At 47.0% G+C, this 18,187-nt stretch overlaps 1 protein-coding gene across 15 annotated transcripts in view; it reads left to right on the forward strand.

Annotated features, from left to right (window-relative positions):
- RGS6 (regulator of G protein signaling 6) overlaps nucleotides 1-18,187 on the forward strand; it is a 606,508-nt gene that overhangs the window by 513,406 nt on the left and 74,915 nt on the right. For 14 of the 15 annotated variants that reach the window (XM_058739537.1, XM_058739533.1, XM_058739538.1 and 11 more), the window contains 4 exons: nucleotides 412-493; nucleotides 2,302-2,376; nucleotides 4,037-4,135; nucleotides 5,270-5,331. In XM_058739537.1, the coding sequence (XP_058595520.1) occupies nucleotides 412-493; nucleotides 2,302-2,376; nucleotides 4,037-4,135; nucleotides 5,270-5,331 (318 nt within the window). The remainder of the gene's footprint in view (nucleotides 1-411; nucleotides 494-2,301; nucleotides 2,377-4,036; nucleotides 4,136-5,269; nucleotides 5,332-18,187) is intronic. The other variant, XM_058739541.1, reaches the window with a different exon arrangement.

Raw genomic sequence — 18,187 nt, forward strand, 5'->3', positions numbered from 1 at the left:
ACCTCTATTGACTCTGAATCTAAAGCAAACTTTCAAATTTGAGGATGGAACACCACAAGCCCATATCCTTTCCTATAATTTGAATATGCAGGATCCACGGTGACAGGGGTGGGGGCAAGCCCACAGAAAATTCAGTTCCGAATAATCGAAGTCTTAATCACTCAAATGGACAGCGGGATTCTGGTTCTCTCCTTGGGTTCGCCATGCTCATTCCACCTCTCTGATGATTTGCAGTCTAGGCGAAAACAAGTCCTCTTCCCATGTGTGGGCTTCTTGAGGTTTCCTTGAGGGAACCGTCCACCCCTGGTTGACAGCTGTGCAGAGAGCAGGGGTCACACGGGTGCCAAGAGCTCTGTGTTCACCAAGCTCCTAGAAACAGGAGCCTCTGATTTCTTTTCTTTGCTCTTTCAGGATAGATCGGAAAAAGGACAAGACAGAAAGGAAAATTTTGGATAGTCAAGAACGGGCCTTCTGGGATGTGCACAGGCCAGTGGTGAGAAAGCTCTGCTTGGTTCTCTACATTTTTGGTTGGGTTTTTTGTTTTGTTTTGTTTTGTTACTTTTCCCTCTTCCTTCGCTTGAAAGAAAAGACTATCTTTAGCCACCAGGTGTCTCATTCTTAAAACTAAAGGAAATTGCTAAACTTTGTGAAATTGGTTTTGCCGTTCAGTCAGGATAATCTCAGTAGATTGTCTGGAATGTATCTCAGTTCCAGCTTTTAAAAAGTATTCATCCATGACAATATGAACTTGGAAAAGGGGCGCTGTGGGAAGTGCCCCTGGGGACCTCTGGACCCCGGAGGTTTACTGCTTACAAAATAAGCAGTTTCCATTTCTAGTGTCATTCGACCTAAAACAGAATAATCTCCAAATGCGGCCCATTCTCGGTATTCACGGTAATCACGTTCTATAAAGTTGCCAGGTCCGCTGAGTTAGCGAATGCTGAGCCATTTTCCTGGGAGAAATACAGGGTTAGGTTCCTGTGATCCTCTGGTCACAGCATTTTCTTCAGGTGACCAATACATAACCACGGCTCAATTCTGCTTCTGTTTAAAGACAGCTTATTCCATATATACCGTTGATTCATTAATATCGAACTCGTGGCCAACAGCGCTATAGCTCACGCCGGAAGGAAGCTTACCTCACATGCCTGTTGTCTCTGCCAGGCACCTCACGGCCCTGTCGCACGTAGGAACACTAGACAGCACTTCAGCCCCTACGTTCGGGGGCCACTTGAAACAGCAAAATCACCAACGGAAAGCACAGACACATGGAAAAGGTGGTAGCAAAGAGGCCTTGAAAAGGACATTTGTTTACAGTAGGAGATGAAACAAGAAGGCAGAGCGTCGGCTAATTCAGCCTCGCCGGGAACGTGCACACGTCTCACAGTTTTTGCCACTGTGCACAGGTCCACAAAGAATGACGGATGCACCACCAATACCGATTTGGGGGTTCGAAGTAAATGATAGCTCGTAGGTGCATCCACAAAGACAAGATCCGTGAGGGGCGCCTGGGTGGCGCAGTCGGTTAAGCGTCCGACTTCAGCCAGGTCACGATCTCGCGGTCCGTGAGTTCGAGCCCCGCGTCAGGCTCTGGGCTGATGGCTCGGAGCCTGGAGCCTGTTTCCGATTCTGTGTCTCCCTCTCTCTCTGCCCCTCCCCCGTTCATGCTCTGTCTCTCTCTGTCCCAAAAATAAATAAAAAACGTTGAAAAAAAAAATCAAAAAAAAAAAAATTATTTAAAAAAAAAAAAAAAAAAAAAAGACAAGATCCGTGAATAATGAGGTTCGATGCAGTTCTGACTTCCTGTTATTAAAACAAAGCTTGCATTTCCCTCATGAAAAGGATCCAGAGTGAGGACACCATGGCAGCCCTTCCTAAGAGAGCTGGTTAAAAGCAAAACCAAAATAATAATAATAATGATAATAATAATTCCCCATCGTGGTATTGGATTGTTTTTAGATGGTTAGCTATGTGTAGCGACAAAGGCTGTGGCTGAAACTATCTGGCCCTTCTGAATAACCTGTTTACTCTTATAAACGGTACACTCTGTCCTTTCCATATCATCCCTAGACAGCGTGAGGCAGGCTTGTATTATTTCACGTGAGAACTTGTGGAGGAACACGTATTAAAGATGAGACGTCTTTGTAAGAGAAACTGTAAGTGGCAAAATGGAGACAATCATGTATTATCTGTAATGGGAAAGGCAAAGATTGGGTCTCACGGTGTCACTTGGGTCACATTGGAATGTGTGATTTTCACTGAGTAATTTATACGATTTTCTTTTTTTTTTTTTTTCCTCAGCCAGGCTGTGTGAACACAACAGAAATGGATATCAGAAAATGCCGGCGTCTGAAGAACCCGCAAAAGGTTAAGAAGGTTCGCTAGTTTAGCTGAATTAAAAATTCTTGATGCAAATAACCCTTCCATTTCTGGTACTGTTCAAGCAGTAATTTGCTATGTGTTAATTCTACCCCACTCTGTCCTGTGAAACCATTTCATTCATTCATTCTGCAAATATTTGTGGGGTGGCTGATACGTACCTGGCACCCTTCTTGCTGCTGTAATACACTGACAAGTCCTCATGAAGCCCACAGCCCGCACACGCCAACAGGCAACAGTACCAGGAAGGCTGCATTAGGGAAATACAGGACGGTACAGGAGGGCCGGGAGGGGGGCCCCTGGGGCTGGGGGCTTCCGGAGGGCTTCCAAAGCAGGCTCAGGTGCGCTGAGGTCTGCAGGGTAAGTAGCAGTTGGCTCTGGGGAGGAAAAGAAACTAAAGGAACAAAAAGTATCAAAATCCCACCGGTGAAGGTGAGCTTAGTACTTTGAAAGGCTTTTATATGGCTAGATCACTCAAACTCGAAACACCATCTTGCTCAACTGTGAATGGGCCAACGATCGTTTGTGTTTCACGATCCTGGAAGGGGCAGTAGCCATGGCCTACCAGGGGTGACATACTCCGTCTGCCCCACGACGGCTATATCCCCATCTCACAACGGCACCCGGGACCATATTGGAGGAGAACCTGTCTGTCCTCCAAAATATTAACTTCAAAAAGTTAGAGGTGTGCCCCCAGACATTCCTATTTCTTTCCTATTTCCAATCCTTCCATTTTCATATACACACGCACACACACGCACACAAATACACACACACACACACACACACACACACACACCATGACATATATATCAACTTCTTGAATCTACTTACATATTTTATTTTTTACTGAGATGATTATACTATCTTGTATTGTATTATGATATTTTATAGTGTTACTCTTAAGACATCCTCATTTCATCTTTAAAGGCCCCCTAATTCCACTATTCCAGAATTTCGTGGAGCTCACCTCCACTCTATCTGAGCCCTTCTTGATTTTATAGATTTCAGCTATACGTTGCATACCCTTCTGGGTTTTGTTTCATTCCCAAAGCAAAGGTTGTTTTTCATCTGTCTCTAGCACAAGGAATGGCTTAATCAGCAGCCATAGCAACGTGGAGAAACTGAGGCCAGAAAGCTCTTTGGCTGAAAAGGAAGAAAATCTGAAACTTTGCCACCTCAAATTTATACTGGATGAGCATGTCATGTGCATAACTTTCAATAGTGGTTCTTGAACTTTCTTATGCCTCAGAATCACTTGGGCCATTTGATAAAAGCGCAGATTCAGGAGCCCCACCCACAAAGACTGATTTAGTAGGTCTGGGGTGGGGCTCAGTGTTCGTCTTCACCAAGAACTCCCAGATGATTCTTTGCAAACGGTCTATGGACCGTATTTGGAGAAACACTGATATTCAAGGAGACCGTTTCAGCTTAGCGAGAGGAAAGATTGCCTAATAGTGGTAACCCAAAGATAGGACAAAGCTGCTTCAAGAGGAAGAGTTCCCCTCACTGTAGACATTTAAGCAGAGGCTGACCACTTATTGTCAGGATGTCACAGAGGATATTGGAAACATCAAATGAGTGCTTGCACTGCCTGCCTTTAAGGCCCCCTGCAACTCTGTGGGTGCGTGATTCTATATTCTTCCTTCTTCTCTAGTCAGTGTATGGTGTGACTGAAGAGTCCCAGTCGCAAAGCCCCGTGCACATACCCAGTCAGCCAATCAGGAAAACTACAAAAGAGGACATCCGGAAACAGGTGAATGAATGGACTCCCACACTCCCTGGAGGAGACATGGCCAGTTTGAAAGCCCTTTGAATGCTCACCTCTGAAGGCTGAGTGAGCTTTGAGTCCCTGGAAACCACAGTGGAACCCAGCTGTGAATGACTTGAACCCCTGAGTGCTGAGTGTGAACAACCGTGGAAGCCTGAGAGGAAAAAATTCTTCACCGGGTTCCCCCAGTAGTTATTAGAGAAGGGCAGAGTCCCCCCCCCCCCGTAGTTATTAGAGAAGGGCATGAAGGAATTACCCCAATGCCTTGGGGGTGACTGCTCTGGTCAGGGTTCCCACAGAATGCTGTGGGGGCCACAGGGGGGGAGGGACTGGTGTCACAGAGTCCTTACAGTTGTCATGCACTTGCAGAGTAAGCCAGCTAGGAGCCACCGACTTTATTGCTGTGACGCAAAAGGCAAGCTTACAAAGCAAGAAAGCTCGGTTCCCGGGGCCGCGTTAGCATTATTTGGTTGCATGTTGTCTCCCTTCATGATGGGAAGCTAACTGGTCAACCCAGGTCGGCAGACAATGGCTAATTACACGACTCCTTTCTAGGGTTCGCTGGTAAGGAAGGAACTTTAGGGTCTGCTCTTTACATTATGCTTTACTGACTTCTGGGGGCAATCCAAAGGCATGAACTGTTAGGTGCCGGCCCTTGACAAGTTTATGTTGGGGGGTCCAGGAGAGGAAACAGATGTATTGATGACTCTAGTCTAAAGTGCACCAAGCATGTGGGTGTGACGTGGGTGTGAAGGGTGTGCAGAGGGAAATCACCAGAAATTAGTCCCAGTGGATATTGACGGCTCCTGTAAGTGTTGCAAAGTTTTGCGGGATGTATACACCGCCGCCTTTAAGTTTGCAATCACCTTTGGAAGTCGAGACGCAGGCTACAACACAGCACAGGAGAATACTGACATAGGTAAATTATAGACTGTGATTCCTGAGTGTGGTGGGAATTCCCAAAAGGGCACATGGTCGTTGGAATACAAAGCCGAAGGGTTGGCCAAGGCTGGCCAGAGGAGGTGCTTGCATCTTGACGGAAATACAAGGCTGGGGTTCATGTGGTGAAGGGGAAAAAACCGAGTTTGGCCATAACACCTCTGTTCTGTCTTTCCCCAGATAACATTTTTGAGTGCACAGATTGACAGACATTGTTTAAAAATGTCCAAAGTGGCTGAAAGGTATGTTTCCCCCTCCATCATATTACTGCTTCCTTCTAATTCAACAAAGGAGAAATGTTATGGGGGCGTGCCAAAAGGCAGACCGTAGTCATTTCTTAAACCGATGAGTGAGAAAACCACAGGCCTCGTGCAAGCACAGCTAAGATAGCAGACCTCCCTTGAGTGATGTCAAGAAATGTTCTGTTGCGAAAGCTTTTCAGGGGGTGGCCACGGGACCTTGTCAATCTAGGAACAATGTCCTTAAAAGCCACGCAACGCACTTTTGCCTTCAGACCCTTGATTAATTCAAATGGAATTGCTCCCTTTTCGGCCATAACACGCCCAGATTCCCTTTATAGGGGGAAAGAAATTACGTATGCCCTTTGAGGTGCTGGCCGCGCAAACAGGAGGGGGCCCGGCCGTCAGGAGGCGTTCTGCCTCTACACACCATCAACCACAGAACTGCATCAAATCAACTGTAAAGAAAATATTTGGCACCTCCAGCCTGGCTTCCTCAGGAGCATTTGTGCTACAATCTGCACCGGTAGCTGGTTCCACTCCCACTCTGTTAACTCATGGGAGACTCCATTTTGTCAACTAAATGGGCTGTTTTTTGAAATCTCAGTGCCGAGGAGAGACCACCTGGGGAATCTGTCCTGGAATAAATCTGATCAGACAGTCCCAAACCGCACGTTTGTTCATCCATATGCTGCCGTTTAAGCGATGGCCAGCGTCTGAGGGATCAACGGCTTAAGCTGTGGGTCTTAGCATTTATTGGATATCAGAGTAAAGTAGGTCCTTTAAGCCCAGCTCACACAGGGGTCTGGCCGTGCGTCCAACCTGCTGGCCTTTCTCTGCTGGCCCCTGGGGTGGGCCTGCATCTTCTTTCCCGATAAATAGCAACAAATCGAGGCTAAGAAAATCCCACTCCCAAAACCAAAATCTGAATGAACACCCTGGATTTGGGCCCACATCTCCGATGGCCCCTCCTATCTATTCCGGGACTTCTTGGTAGTGTGGCTATTGACATTTGGGGCAGTCCTGTGCATTTTAGAGTATTTAGCAGCATCCCTGACTTCTACCTACCAGATGCCAAAACCCACCTCACCATGGTGACAACAAAAATGTCTTCAGACATCACCAGATGTTCCCAGGGCAGGACCAGGGGAGGCAAAATCGCCCCCATAAGCATCACTGAGATTCCCGTTTCCCCTAATGCAAGTGCTTCGGAAGGTGGCTGGTAGCTGGAACTCAGTTTACACTTAGACACCGATTGCTGTGGAGCCATATCTGCAGCTAACTCTGCGGGGCCACGGAGCCACCTCCCCCCTCCCCCCTCCCCCCACCCCCACCCCCCCTCCCCCACTGTTGTGACATGGGGCTTCCCATGTACCAGGCTCTAAAATTTCTTTTCAGGCCTCACTGTGGTTGCCTTTGTCCCAGAGAATGCCCGTGATGACCTTGACTCCATTGGTGCCATAGCGTGTCAGGGACTCCGAGCTTCTCTCTCTGTGAACGAGGGACAGGAATGGCTGTCCTTGTGTGCCGGGAGGATCAGTGCTAGTAATGCCTGGCCTTCAAAGGGCACGTGAGAGTTTGTGGTCCAGGGAGAGCATGTGAGGGTGAGGGAAGGGAAGCATCTCTCCTTGGGTCAAGTTGCTCAGGTCAGTGGTCTTGAGCAGGACATTCCAGGTGGGGAAGAGTTAAGGATGGGGTTTCCCAAGCCCTAGATCTGGGGAATCAACCGGATTCAGTGGCTCCAGGTAAATCCACGGAGCCTGTATTTTGGATAATCTGCAAGTGGGCTGATCAGGTCTCCAAGGATTTGGGGAAGCCGTTACCCAGCACTCAGAATGATCTGAGAGCTCCCAGGACAAGGGGCACCCAGCTGTGTCTGATCTCTGGGGATATGGGGAAAGAGCCAGAACCGGTCAGCCTGAGGGAAGCCCACTGACTCCTGGCAGGTGTGCTGGGGCCTGAGACCAGGGCGGGAGACAGTCCAGGTGGCCCGGGGAACCTGGCAGGAACTCTGTTTGTTTGCAGCCCGTCAGGAAGCACCCCACCTAGCAGCATCTCATTATGCCAGAGAGGCTGCTCCCCTGGCCCCAGAGAGATGATTCCCACCAGCCCCTCCCCACTCCCAGCTTGAAGCTTCAGGAGTCTCCACCCAACAGAGACTGGATTTGTTTCCCAGCAGCAATAACTGGCAACTTCTCAATGTGACACAAGGGTTTTTCATTAGAACCGCAAGGAAACTCCCAGATAGAGTGGAGGAGGGAGAGGAGACGGGTGTTAGCAGGAGATAAAGCAGCCTGGAGCCTTGGCCTGTCAGAGGCTCTGCGGGGGTGGGGACAGGGAGGTAGTGCTGGCAGCTGGCCTTGGGCACAACTGCTCTGCTTACCGAAGGTGAAAGCTGAGCTGTTTCAGGTGGGTGCACACATCCCGGTCCCTCGGGGGTCTGGTTCCCCGGGCCCTGCGGCAGATGATGGGTGTAATTAGTCAGAAGCCGTCAGGCAGAGGACCCGTCCCCCTGAGAACAGGCCCACACCATTTTTCACCTGGGTCCCTGAGAGCTGATGGTGGGGAGAGGCCTAAGGGCTGGGGATGGTGAAGGCCCAGTTCTTAAAAAATCAAGAGGGGCGCCTGGATGGCTCAGTCGGTTAAGCATCAGACTCTTGATTTGGGCTCAGGTCGTGATCTCAGGACCGTGAGATCTAGCCCCAAGTCGGGCTCCTCAATGAGCATGGAGCCTGCCTGGGACTCTCTCTCTCCCTCTCTCTCTGCCCGATACCCCCACCTCATGTACAAGCATGCGCTGTCTCTCTCTATATGTATAAATAAATAAACTTAAAAAAAAAAAAAAATAATAATAATAATAATAAGGGACCCCTGGGTGGCTCAATAGGTTAAGCATCCGACTTCGGCTCGGATCATGATCTCACAGTTCGTGGGTTCAAGACCCACGTCGGGCTCTGTGCTGACGGCTCAGACCCTGGAGCCTGCTTCAGATTCTGTGTGTGTCTCTCTCTCTGCCCCTCCCCTGCTTGCACTCTGTCTCTCTCCTCTCTCTCTCTCTCAAAAATAAATAAAACATTAAAAGAAAGGACACTATATTTCAGTGAACTTTCCTGGATGACTTCTATACTGTGGTTTAAAACCACCAGTGATCAAGGTCTTATGACGTGCCACAAAGTGCTCCCCTTTTTCTAAACAGCCCCGGTCCATTACATCCTTTGAGTCTCTGTTTCTGCTTTTTCGCTGTTGGTTTGTTTTCTTGTGTCCGGTCAACAATCTGTAGCAGACCAGGTGTTTCAGTCAGATATCGCTGAGGAACAAACCAACCTCAAAACCTAGTGGCTTCAGACAGCAGGCATTTACTACTGCTCATGTGTTCATGCGACAGCTGGCCCTGTTGGGCTCGTGCTTGTGTCTGTGTGCGGCCGTGGACTGGGTAGGCAGCTCTGTGACCTTGGCTGGGCTCTCAGATGTTCGGCTTCAGCTGGTTTAGGATGACCTCAGCTTGGACAGCCGGGCTCTCCTTCATGGGTTCTCTCATCCTCCAGCTACTTTGACCTTGTTCACATGGGAATAGCAGGGTTCCGCGCGAGAAAGCGGAAGCAAGCGAAGCCTCTTGAGGCTTGGAACTGGCACTCTGTCACTTCTGCTGTATTTTCCTGGCTACCACATGTCACAAGCCCAGCCCAAATTCAAGGGCTGGAGAAATAAGACTCTTTTTAAATTGATCTACCATACCAGGAAACCAAATGACCAAGCTCCTTAGCCTTGATTCTAAAGCAGGAGTAAAGAGTCTTTTCTGAGAGATGGGCTCTCCCAAATTCAGGCGATGAGCCTTGAAGAACAGGGTTTGTGTCATTGTAGACTCTGCTCAGAGCCCCTTTTGGTCACATATCTCACCTATGATCCCTCAATGGTTGAAGGTGCCAAGTAAATGAAGTCTTACTGTCCTTTGCCAGAATCCTCAAGGGAGCCCCTATTTTATTCACCCAAGCCTTACGGCCGGCACTTGACAAACCGATTTGGGAATGCAAAACTCCATACATTTTAATTCCAAGTTGTCTGTGTTTCTTAGGGTTTCCCCCAGAGATGTCCCCTCACTCACAGTGGCACTGAGCTTGGCCAGGCACTGCAGGAACCACACCACCCTGCCCCACACGGAGAGATCGAGTTGTCTCGTCTTGTATCTGCTTGTGTGCTTCGCTGTCCTTGCCCTATCCCTGGGAGCCATTTGTGCAGCACAGCTGACTGCTGGATTGATTTTCTACCATCATCTTGCTTGCCCATCTCGGGATCGTGGCTGCTGTCTGAAATTGGATGCTGGTTCCTTCTCTGCCTCCCGACCCTCCATGATCATGAAATGTAATTAATGAAATGAGATAAGACAGCAAGGGGCCGGATACCCTGAAGGGTTTTAAAAACCTGCTAGGGTGATAGAAGTCCATGAACTTAATGTCTAATGACTGTTTCAGGGAAGGAAAAAAGGGACCAAAGAGGTCATTACAACTTTGCTTTTGTGTGATTCCAGACACCCTGCGAATCCTTGCTTTTCCTTTCTCCCAGCCCACCTTAGGTGACAGGGAAAAAAAAGATCAGAGGCAACATGATCACCAGGGAAATGATCATCTGGAAAATAGGAATGATGGTCACTGTCCCATAATGCTTTCCACTCTGTGCCTTGTCGTCCCAGAGCTGCTGGCCATCCCTCACTGCCTATCTCCCTGGACTTGGTGGGTCCATCTTCTCTCCTACCTGCTCTGTGAACCACTCTCCATATCTGTGCATCATTCTGGGGATCCCTTCCAGGCACCCCTCAACCCATTACAGATGGCATCTCTTCTTCCTCCAACTCACCTGTCTTATCTTTTTTGTTATATCCTATACAATATAGGGCAAAATTATGTCTTTATTTTTTTGTTAAGGGAGAAAGGATGAATTCTAAAACTTTTCTCTCAGATTTTTTTTTTAAGTGGTTGGACTAAAAGTTTTCTAAATTTGCTTTTGTTATTTCTCTCCTCTCTAGGTTTATCAAAAGGAGAACCTCATTAGCAATCTATATTAGTAACAGCTGTGTACACACACACACACACACATATATATATATATATATATATATATATATATATATATACAGTTGACCCCTTGAACAACAGGAGTTTGACCTCCTTATACAAGAATTTTTTTCAATAAGTGTAGTACAGTACTGTCAATGTATTTTCTCTTCTTTATGATTTTCTTAGTAACGTTTTCTTTTCTGGGGCACCTGGGTGGCTCAGTCAGTTGAGTGTCCAACCCTTGATTTCAGCTCAGGTCATGATCTCACAGTTCGTGGGATCGAGCCCCACATCAGGCTCTGCACTGATGGTGCAGAGCCTACTTGAGATTCTCTCTCTTCCTCTCTCTCTCTCTGCTCCTCCCCTTTCTCTCTGTCTCTCTCTCTCTCTCTCTTAAAATAAATATATTTTTTAAATAACATTTTCTTTTCTCTAGCTTACTTTAAGAATACAGTACATAATACATATAACATACAAAATATGCATTGTTTATGTTATCAGTGAGGCTTTGGTCAACAGTAGGCTATTAGTAGTTCAGTTTTGGAGGAGTCCAGAATTGCATGGATTTTTGACTTGCACGGGTGTTTAATGCCCCTAACCCCCATGTTGTTTAAGAGTCAACTGTAATACATAGAACATGTATATGTCATATATATAAGCCCCCTATGCACGTGCACACACACACACACACACACACGTATGTATGTATGTATATGTAATAACCATGATTGGTTAAAGTAGTTAGAAGCCGTAACTTTGCTATTAGATCAGTGTGAGCATCATCCTGTGATCCAGGAAGCTGTTCACTATTTCACAGCACTAGTAGGCGCTGAATAATGTTGACTGAACGACTGACCATGGGCTCTACCCTTAGTGGCTAGTTGGTGAATTTCTGCCGCTTTCTGCAAAAAAATGGAAAGGCATATGGGGATAAATCAGCCAGCCCCATATTTCGCCCAAGAACCAGTTCAAAGCACCTGATGATGGTGGATAGCACGTTTGCTAATGGCTGGTGTGTCAGCACCTTCTAATGATGTGAGAATTTGGCATTTGAAAATAACAACACCATATACTGGAGGCAGAGATAAGGGGACAAGGATATTAAAACGGCTCAATGAGAAGTAATTGTCCTAATGGACTTCCTCTGGATTTCCTGTATTTATTTTATTTTTTCCATTTCCTCCCGTATGAGTCAGCTCAAGTAGCCATAACAAAATACCACAGACTGAGTATATGGGTTTATAGAGGTTTGAAGTCCATGGTCAAGGTGCCAGCAAGGCTAGTTCCTGGTGGAGCCTCTCTTCCTGGCAGACAGCCCCCTCCTTGCTGTGGCCTCACACGGCCTTTCCTCTGTGCGCACACACACAGAGGAGAGAGAACTCTGGTGTCTCTTCCTCTCTTTAGGAAGAAAGTTCTACCAAATCAGGGCCCCACCCCATGACCTTAACCTTAATTATCTCCTTAAAGACCGTGTGTTCTAAACAGTCACATTGCAGGGTTAAAGCTTTAACATGTGAAATCGGGGGGTGGGGGACACAATGTAGTCTGTTCGACACCACCAATTCTGCTTTGGTGCCACCCACACCCAGCAATCTGTGGACATCGTTGCCTATGTGCTATTACGTGCCAGCTGTCTGCAAAGCTCTTTCCATGCCTCTCTGTTCTCTCTCTGTGCTTTTCCTGTCCTATCTCATATCTTCCTGTAGTCACTGATAATGACTTCGGACCCAAATAGTACTTCGTATCAACCACTGCTACCTCCCTCGTTGCCTGCTCACCCATTTCATGGTCTTCATGTGTCTCCACGATACTCTGTTATCTTATCTGTGCGCTGCAAGGAAGTGCACGTTCGGGGGAGAGGAAGCCTCTCTGGCTAACGCTACAAAGGGCTGCCTCCGTGAACTCCCCTTCACATTCCCATCTCCTTCATCCTATTTTCGGTTGTATTGCTCTGTTGTCAGGCAATAGAACCCCAGCTTGAACCCAGTTCAGCTAAAAGGAGCAGGTGCTGACCCACGGAATACAAGGAGGAGCTGCAGAGTTGAGCTCTGGGAAGGCCGGCAATGCCACTAGGCTCTAGAGTAGCGGCAACCAGGGCCTTGAACACTCCCGAGACCCCTTCTTCGTCTCTTGTCCTGTTCCACTTTCTGCATTGGCCTCCTCCTCTTTCATCACAGACAGGTGTTCAGAAACAGCACTGCCTCCAGCCCCTGAACTTTGTAACTGCGGTTTCTACTGCGGAAGCTGGAGAAGGATTAACCCAGCGTCAGTCAGCAAGGTGTCCATTCCTGGACAGATCAACCGTAGCCAGGAGCAGGGTTTGTTAGTACATGGAACCCCCTAACGCAGCGCTGGGCGCACATTGGGGTGCAATTTCCAGGAGGCGAGGAGAACTGAGCAAGACCCCAGAGATGTCTTCTGTGCTAGTTTGCCCATTCTGGAGGGCTTCTCACCGCCCAGGATTCCCAGCTCCTTTACTCACACCCTACTAAGAGCCAAAGCCGCTCACAGGAACCTCCAAGAGAAGGCACTTTGCTATCTCCTGTCTCCCATGCAGCCATGATGGCAAACGGGACAAGCGAGCAAGCATAGATTCATGAACGCGGAGTTTATTTGCATAGGTTGTATCAGTGACAGTGCAATAAAACACATTGGTGCCATTCCTAAAAAGTCCACGCAAGCCTCAGATACACCGTTTACCTACCACCACACCCTCTGTTAGATGACTTCATTTTCAACCTTCTGCACAAGTTCCTCTCAAATTACACCTGTGGAAGACAGAATAATGGTTCCTCAAAGATGGCCACGTCCTAATCCCCAAAACCTGTAACTATGTTAGGTTATATGGCAAAGGGGGATTACGTTTGCAGATGGAATTAAGGTGACTAATCATTGACCTAACATAAGGGGATTACCCTGGATTATCCAGGGGGGCCAGTGTAACAGTCCTTGTTGTAGACAACGGAAGCAGAAGGGTCAGTGTCAGAGTGATACAATGTGAGCCAGCCTTGGCCAGGCATTGCTGGATTTGAAGAGGGAAGGGGACCAGGAGTCAAGGAGTGTGGGACGCCCCTACCAGGGGGAAAAGGCAAGGAAATGGGTTCTCTCCTCAAGCCTCCAGAAGGAACATGTTCCTGCTGACACCTTAATTTTAGTCCAGCAATGTCCATTTCAGACTTCCGATCCTTAGAAGTATAAGAGAATACATTTGCACTTTATTTTTATCTTTTTAGTTTATTTATTTTGAGAGAAAGAATGAGTGGGGGAGAAGCAGAGAGAGGGAGGGATAGAGAGAGAATCCCAAGCAGGCTCCGTGCTGTCAGTGCAGGGCCTGACGTGGGGCTCAATCTCACAAACCTTCAGATCATGACCCGAACCCAAATCAGGAGTCAGACACTCAATAGACTGAGCCACCCAGAAACCCTACATTTGTGCTTTTTTTAAGCCACTAAGTATGTAGCAGTTTGTTACAGCAACTGTTAGAAATTCATATACCATCCAATCTCTCCCTTTCTCTTAGAATCTCAAGATCTTCCTTTCTAAAATGCCTTTAAAATTTTCTGAGTCTCTCACTGATCAGAAGGTCCTCGTAGAGCCCTGTCTAATTCTAATTCTGATGATTCAGTCAGTACATCCCACTTCTACCAATATAATATAACGTTTAAAATGCACATGACCAATTTTTACGGTTCTCTTTACAAAGCTTCCGACCGATTTTATTTATGCAGCTATAATTTAACAAAACAGCCATTCCTCTTCTAATACAACAAATTCCCCTGCTGGCCAATGCTGCCCATCACTGGGGCTGGGGGACTAATTAGTGATCATGCGGATCTGAGCTCTCTGGCCTCAGTGCAGATTGTCCGGGCATTTCTGTAGGAAGTTCTTACCCCTCTCTTCTCGTGTTCTTCCACTTATATCCAGGGTCCTGTTCAAACCCTGTGCTCTGAGAAGGCACAGTGTGGGGCTAGGCCCTTGGAATGACTTCATTCACACTTTTTTAATAAAATGTTTGATTTTGAGAGAGAGAGAGAGAGAGAGAGAGCAGGGGAGGGACAGAGAGAGGGAGGACAGGGGATCTGAATCAGGCTCCATGCTGACAGCAGAGACCCCAATGCAGGGCCCGAACTCATGAACCGTGAGATCCAGACCTGAACTGAAGTTGGGCCCTTAACCGACTGAGCCGCCCTGGTGCCCCCAACTTCATTCACACTTAATGCCTGTTACGTAGTCATGTCTCGTGCTCTTAACTTGAGTGGTTACACATCCCTCCTTGGGTTCTCAACCACTTCTCTTGAACCAACATCACCATTAAATCTCACCACCTCTCCTCCACACTCTGAAGATATCCCCAGATTTCTCTAAAAGAGACTTGACTGTGAGCCTGTGTTTCATTACCACTCGCTTCCTCCTGGCTGCTCTCTGGCCTTGTGGGGTCCCACTGCCTCAGGCTGGTCAGCAGACAGCTGTCCTTCTTGCCTTCCTGCAATAACAGGCCACCAACAGGCAGGCTCCCCAAGTGCCTAGGTCCTCAGAATTCTCACCCCAGCCTCTCCTGAGCCTCCCTTGCTTCTCCTGGCCCCAGACACTTCTGCTGGGCTTCATCTGGGAACCTAGGTGTGACATGTCCCCTTCGACCTGCCTTCACAGGTCATAGGTGTGGCCATGTGGACAGTCTAATAAAACAAGCTAGAGAGGTAGCTGGTAAAACCTCCACCCTGTCTTACAGAAATCTGAGCAAGAGTAAGGAAGGGAGGGGAGGAAATTTCGTTTTTCCATCCCTATGTGTTACTTGAGGGAAATCCATTTCTGGTTTAAAAATAAAATCCCCCAAAACTTGTAATTAGCTAGTTAGAAGACCCCCCCACAACCACCACCTTTGTCTTGGGCTGCTCAGGTAGTTGTCTTTGATTTGAGATCAGGGCCACCAGAGGCTGAGGTCATTGAAAAGGCCAGGGGGCAGACATGCTGGGAGGGCAAAGGGGTCACCGCTGAAGAGAGGCCCATAGACTATACCCACCATCTCAAATTCTGAGAATGCTGTGGATGCCCAAATATGTCATAATCAGGAAAGCCCCCGATGCCTCATCATGACTCAGACACATCTCACATGGACCGTCGTCCCTCAAACAGGACCAAGGTTACCAGCTGCTGGTGCGAAGGAGTCAGGTGGCCAAGTGTGCCCTTTCCGTCCTCACGCCTAGATTCCTTCATGTTCCCTGCAGTGGGTTGAATAGTGGCCCCCAAAAGGGTATGTGCAAGTCCTCATCCATGGAAGCCGTGAACATGACTTATGTGGGACGAGCCTTTGCAAATGTAAATTAAGGATCTGGAGATGAAATCATCCTGGATTATCCTGGTGGGCCCTAAACCCAAGGACAAGTAAGGAAGAGAAGGGGAGAAGACCCAGACACAGAGGAAAAGTCATGTGAGGACAGAGGCAGAGATTGGAGTTAGACATCCACAAGCCAAGGAGTGCCTGGAACCACTGAAAGAGGCAAGGAAGGATTACTCCTCTTGAGCCTCCAGAGGGAGCATAGACTTGCTGATACCTTGACTGCAGTCTTCTGAACTCCAGAAGTAAGAAAGACTTCTGTCATTTCAAGCCACCAAGTTTGTGGGCATTTGTTACAGCAGCCCCAGGAAACTAATATGTACCTTAATGTGCAACCCATCTCTTTCAGAAAGAAAGGAATTAGCCCACGGGACCAAGGGACAACTCCCTGTGGAGCTGTCACAGCACCGACTTGTAGTGTGACCTTTCCTGCCACAGTGCCGCCCTAGGGCCTTAGGATGAAGGCTTGCCTGGGCACAAGGCCTACCTTGTACTCCTACAAGGACAACGTGCCTCCACTGCACATGCTGGTTGCAATCACATAGCCTACATTTGCAGAAGATTTGGAAGATTCTTTTGAAATGCTTTTCCATTTTTTATCCAATGGTCCTGAGTGCTCCACAAAGCCATTGCGTACCATGGTGAACTTAAAGAAAGATCCCTTAAATGGCTCACTTGTAATTAGCTAGTTAGAAGACCTTTCTGTATTCCTGAAATATTCCAAAATTTACTAAAAAAAAAAAAAAAAAAAAGAAGGTGGCTGGGGACAGAGTGAAGAACATTATAACCTACGTGTTAAGAGTATGAGTATTATAACAAAGTGAATCCGATTGCCCTACAAAAGTCTGGTCTTGGCTCTTAAAGTCATTGGAGACCATGAAAGGAAAAAATGAAGCATGGGGCTAACCCAGAGAAATGGGTAGAGTCTGTCTCTGGATCTTTGGATCCCTAGATCCCTGCCCCACTAGGAGACCGTCTCTCCCACTTGCTACCACCACAGGAGATGGGCAGCTTATTCTCTAAAGAAATTGAATCACATCAGCTCAGAATTCAGGCACATCACATCATAAAGGGCCCACTGAAAGCTAGTGAATTAATGGAAGATCTACATACTGAACAGTAGAACCCTCCAACCGTCCTCTGCCTGGTTCTTCAACCTCCAGGAGCCAGAGGTATACACCCACAGGCAAAAGATTAGAAAACTACAACCTGTGAGCCACATCTTCTCCACGCTACTGTTTTCACAAGTAAAGCTTTATTGGAATACGGTCACATGCATTCATTCCTGAATTATCGATGACTACTTTTTACTGCAACAGAAGAGCTGAGGAGTTGTAATGGACCCATCTGGCCTGTAAAACCTAAAATATTTGCTTTGTCTTACAGAAAATGTTTACTCACCGTTGCTCTAGAGAAAAATCAATGTCCCCAAAGAAAAGGCCCCAAATCCCTCATTGGGAGCTCTAGTGAAAAGACTGGTGAGCTGCCCGTGATCTGTCAACGAAGCCCTATCCACGCACACACTGAGCCTCCAAGCAGGTTTTAGTATCTCGCTCTTAAACACAAGTGGATGCCCAGAGATTTTCCAGACACTCAAGGGAAACCCCAATGTGAGGGAGTATGAGGCAAACAAAGAGCAAAACGGACTTGGAGGAACCAAAAACTATTCAAGAAACAGAAAATAAAAATACATAATTAATATCCTCAGAAATATTAATGTCAGATATCAGAATATTTTATGCATAAATCAAAAATTAGATCCTGTGATAAATAAAAGTGAGCTCTGGAAGCTTAAGAAAGTGATAGCCCAGGAGCGCCTGGGTGGCTCAGTCAGTTAAGCGTCCAACTTCAGCTCAGGTCATGATCTCGTGGTTTGTGAGTTTGAGCCCCACATCGGGCTCTGTGCTGACAGCTCAGAGCCTGGAGCCTGCTTTGGATTCTGTGTTTCCCTCTCTCTCTATCCCTCCCTGACTAGTGCTCTGTCTCTCTCTGTCTCTCAAAAATAATAAATATAAAAAAGAAAGTGATAGCCCAAATTTTTAAAAAGTAAATAAATAACAAGATGGGAAGAACCATCAAACTAAAAAGACAAAAAGATGAAAAACGGCAGGGCAAATTTAGGAAAATTAGATTATCAATCCAGAAGGTCCAATATCCAACTAGAGAGAATTATAGAAAGAGGAAACAGAAGAAATGAAGGTATGAAATTAACAAAGAAATAATACTTCTGGGAAATATTTTTTTATCCATTGCACGTTGTACCAAGCACAATAAATAAAAAACACCAGCAAAAGCCAGGGTGAAATTTCAGGGCACTGTAGCAATAAAGAGAAGATGCTGTTTCCAGAGAGGAAAGAAACTAAGCAAAAGAACAAGAATCAAACTGGATCCACACTTCTCAGCAGTAACACTGGATGCCAAAAATACAGCAGAGCAACGCCTTCAGAATTCTGAAGGAAAATGATTTTTAACC

Source organism: Neofelis nebulosa, chromosome 7 (assembly GCF_028018385.1).
Source record: "Neofelis nebulosa isolate mNeoNeb1 chromosome 7, mNeoNeb1.pri, whole genome shotgun sequence".
In the NCBI taxonomy this organism is placed as follows: Eukaryota; Metazoa; Chordata; class Mammalia; order Carnivora; family Felidae; genus Neofelis; species Neofelis nebulosa.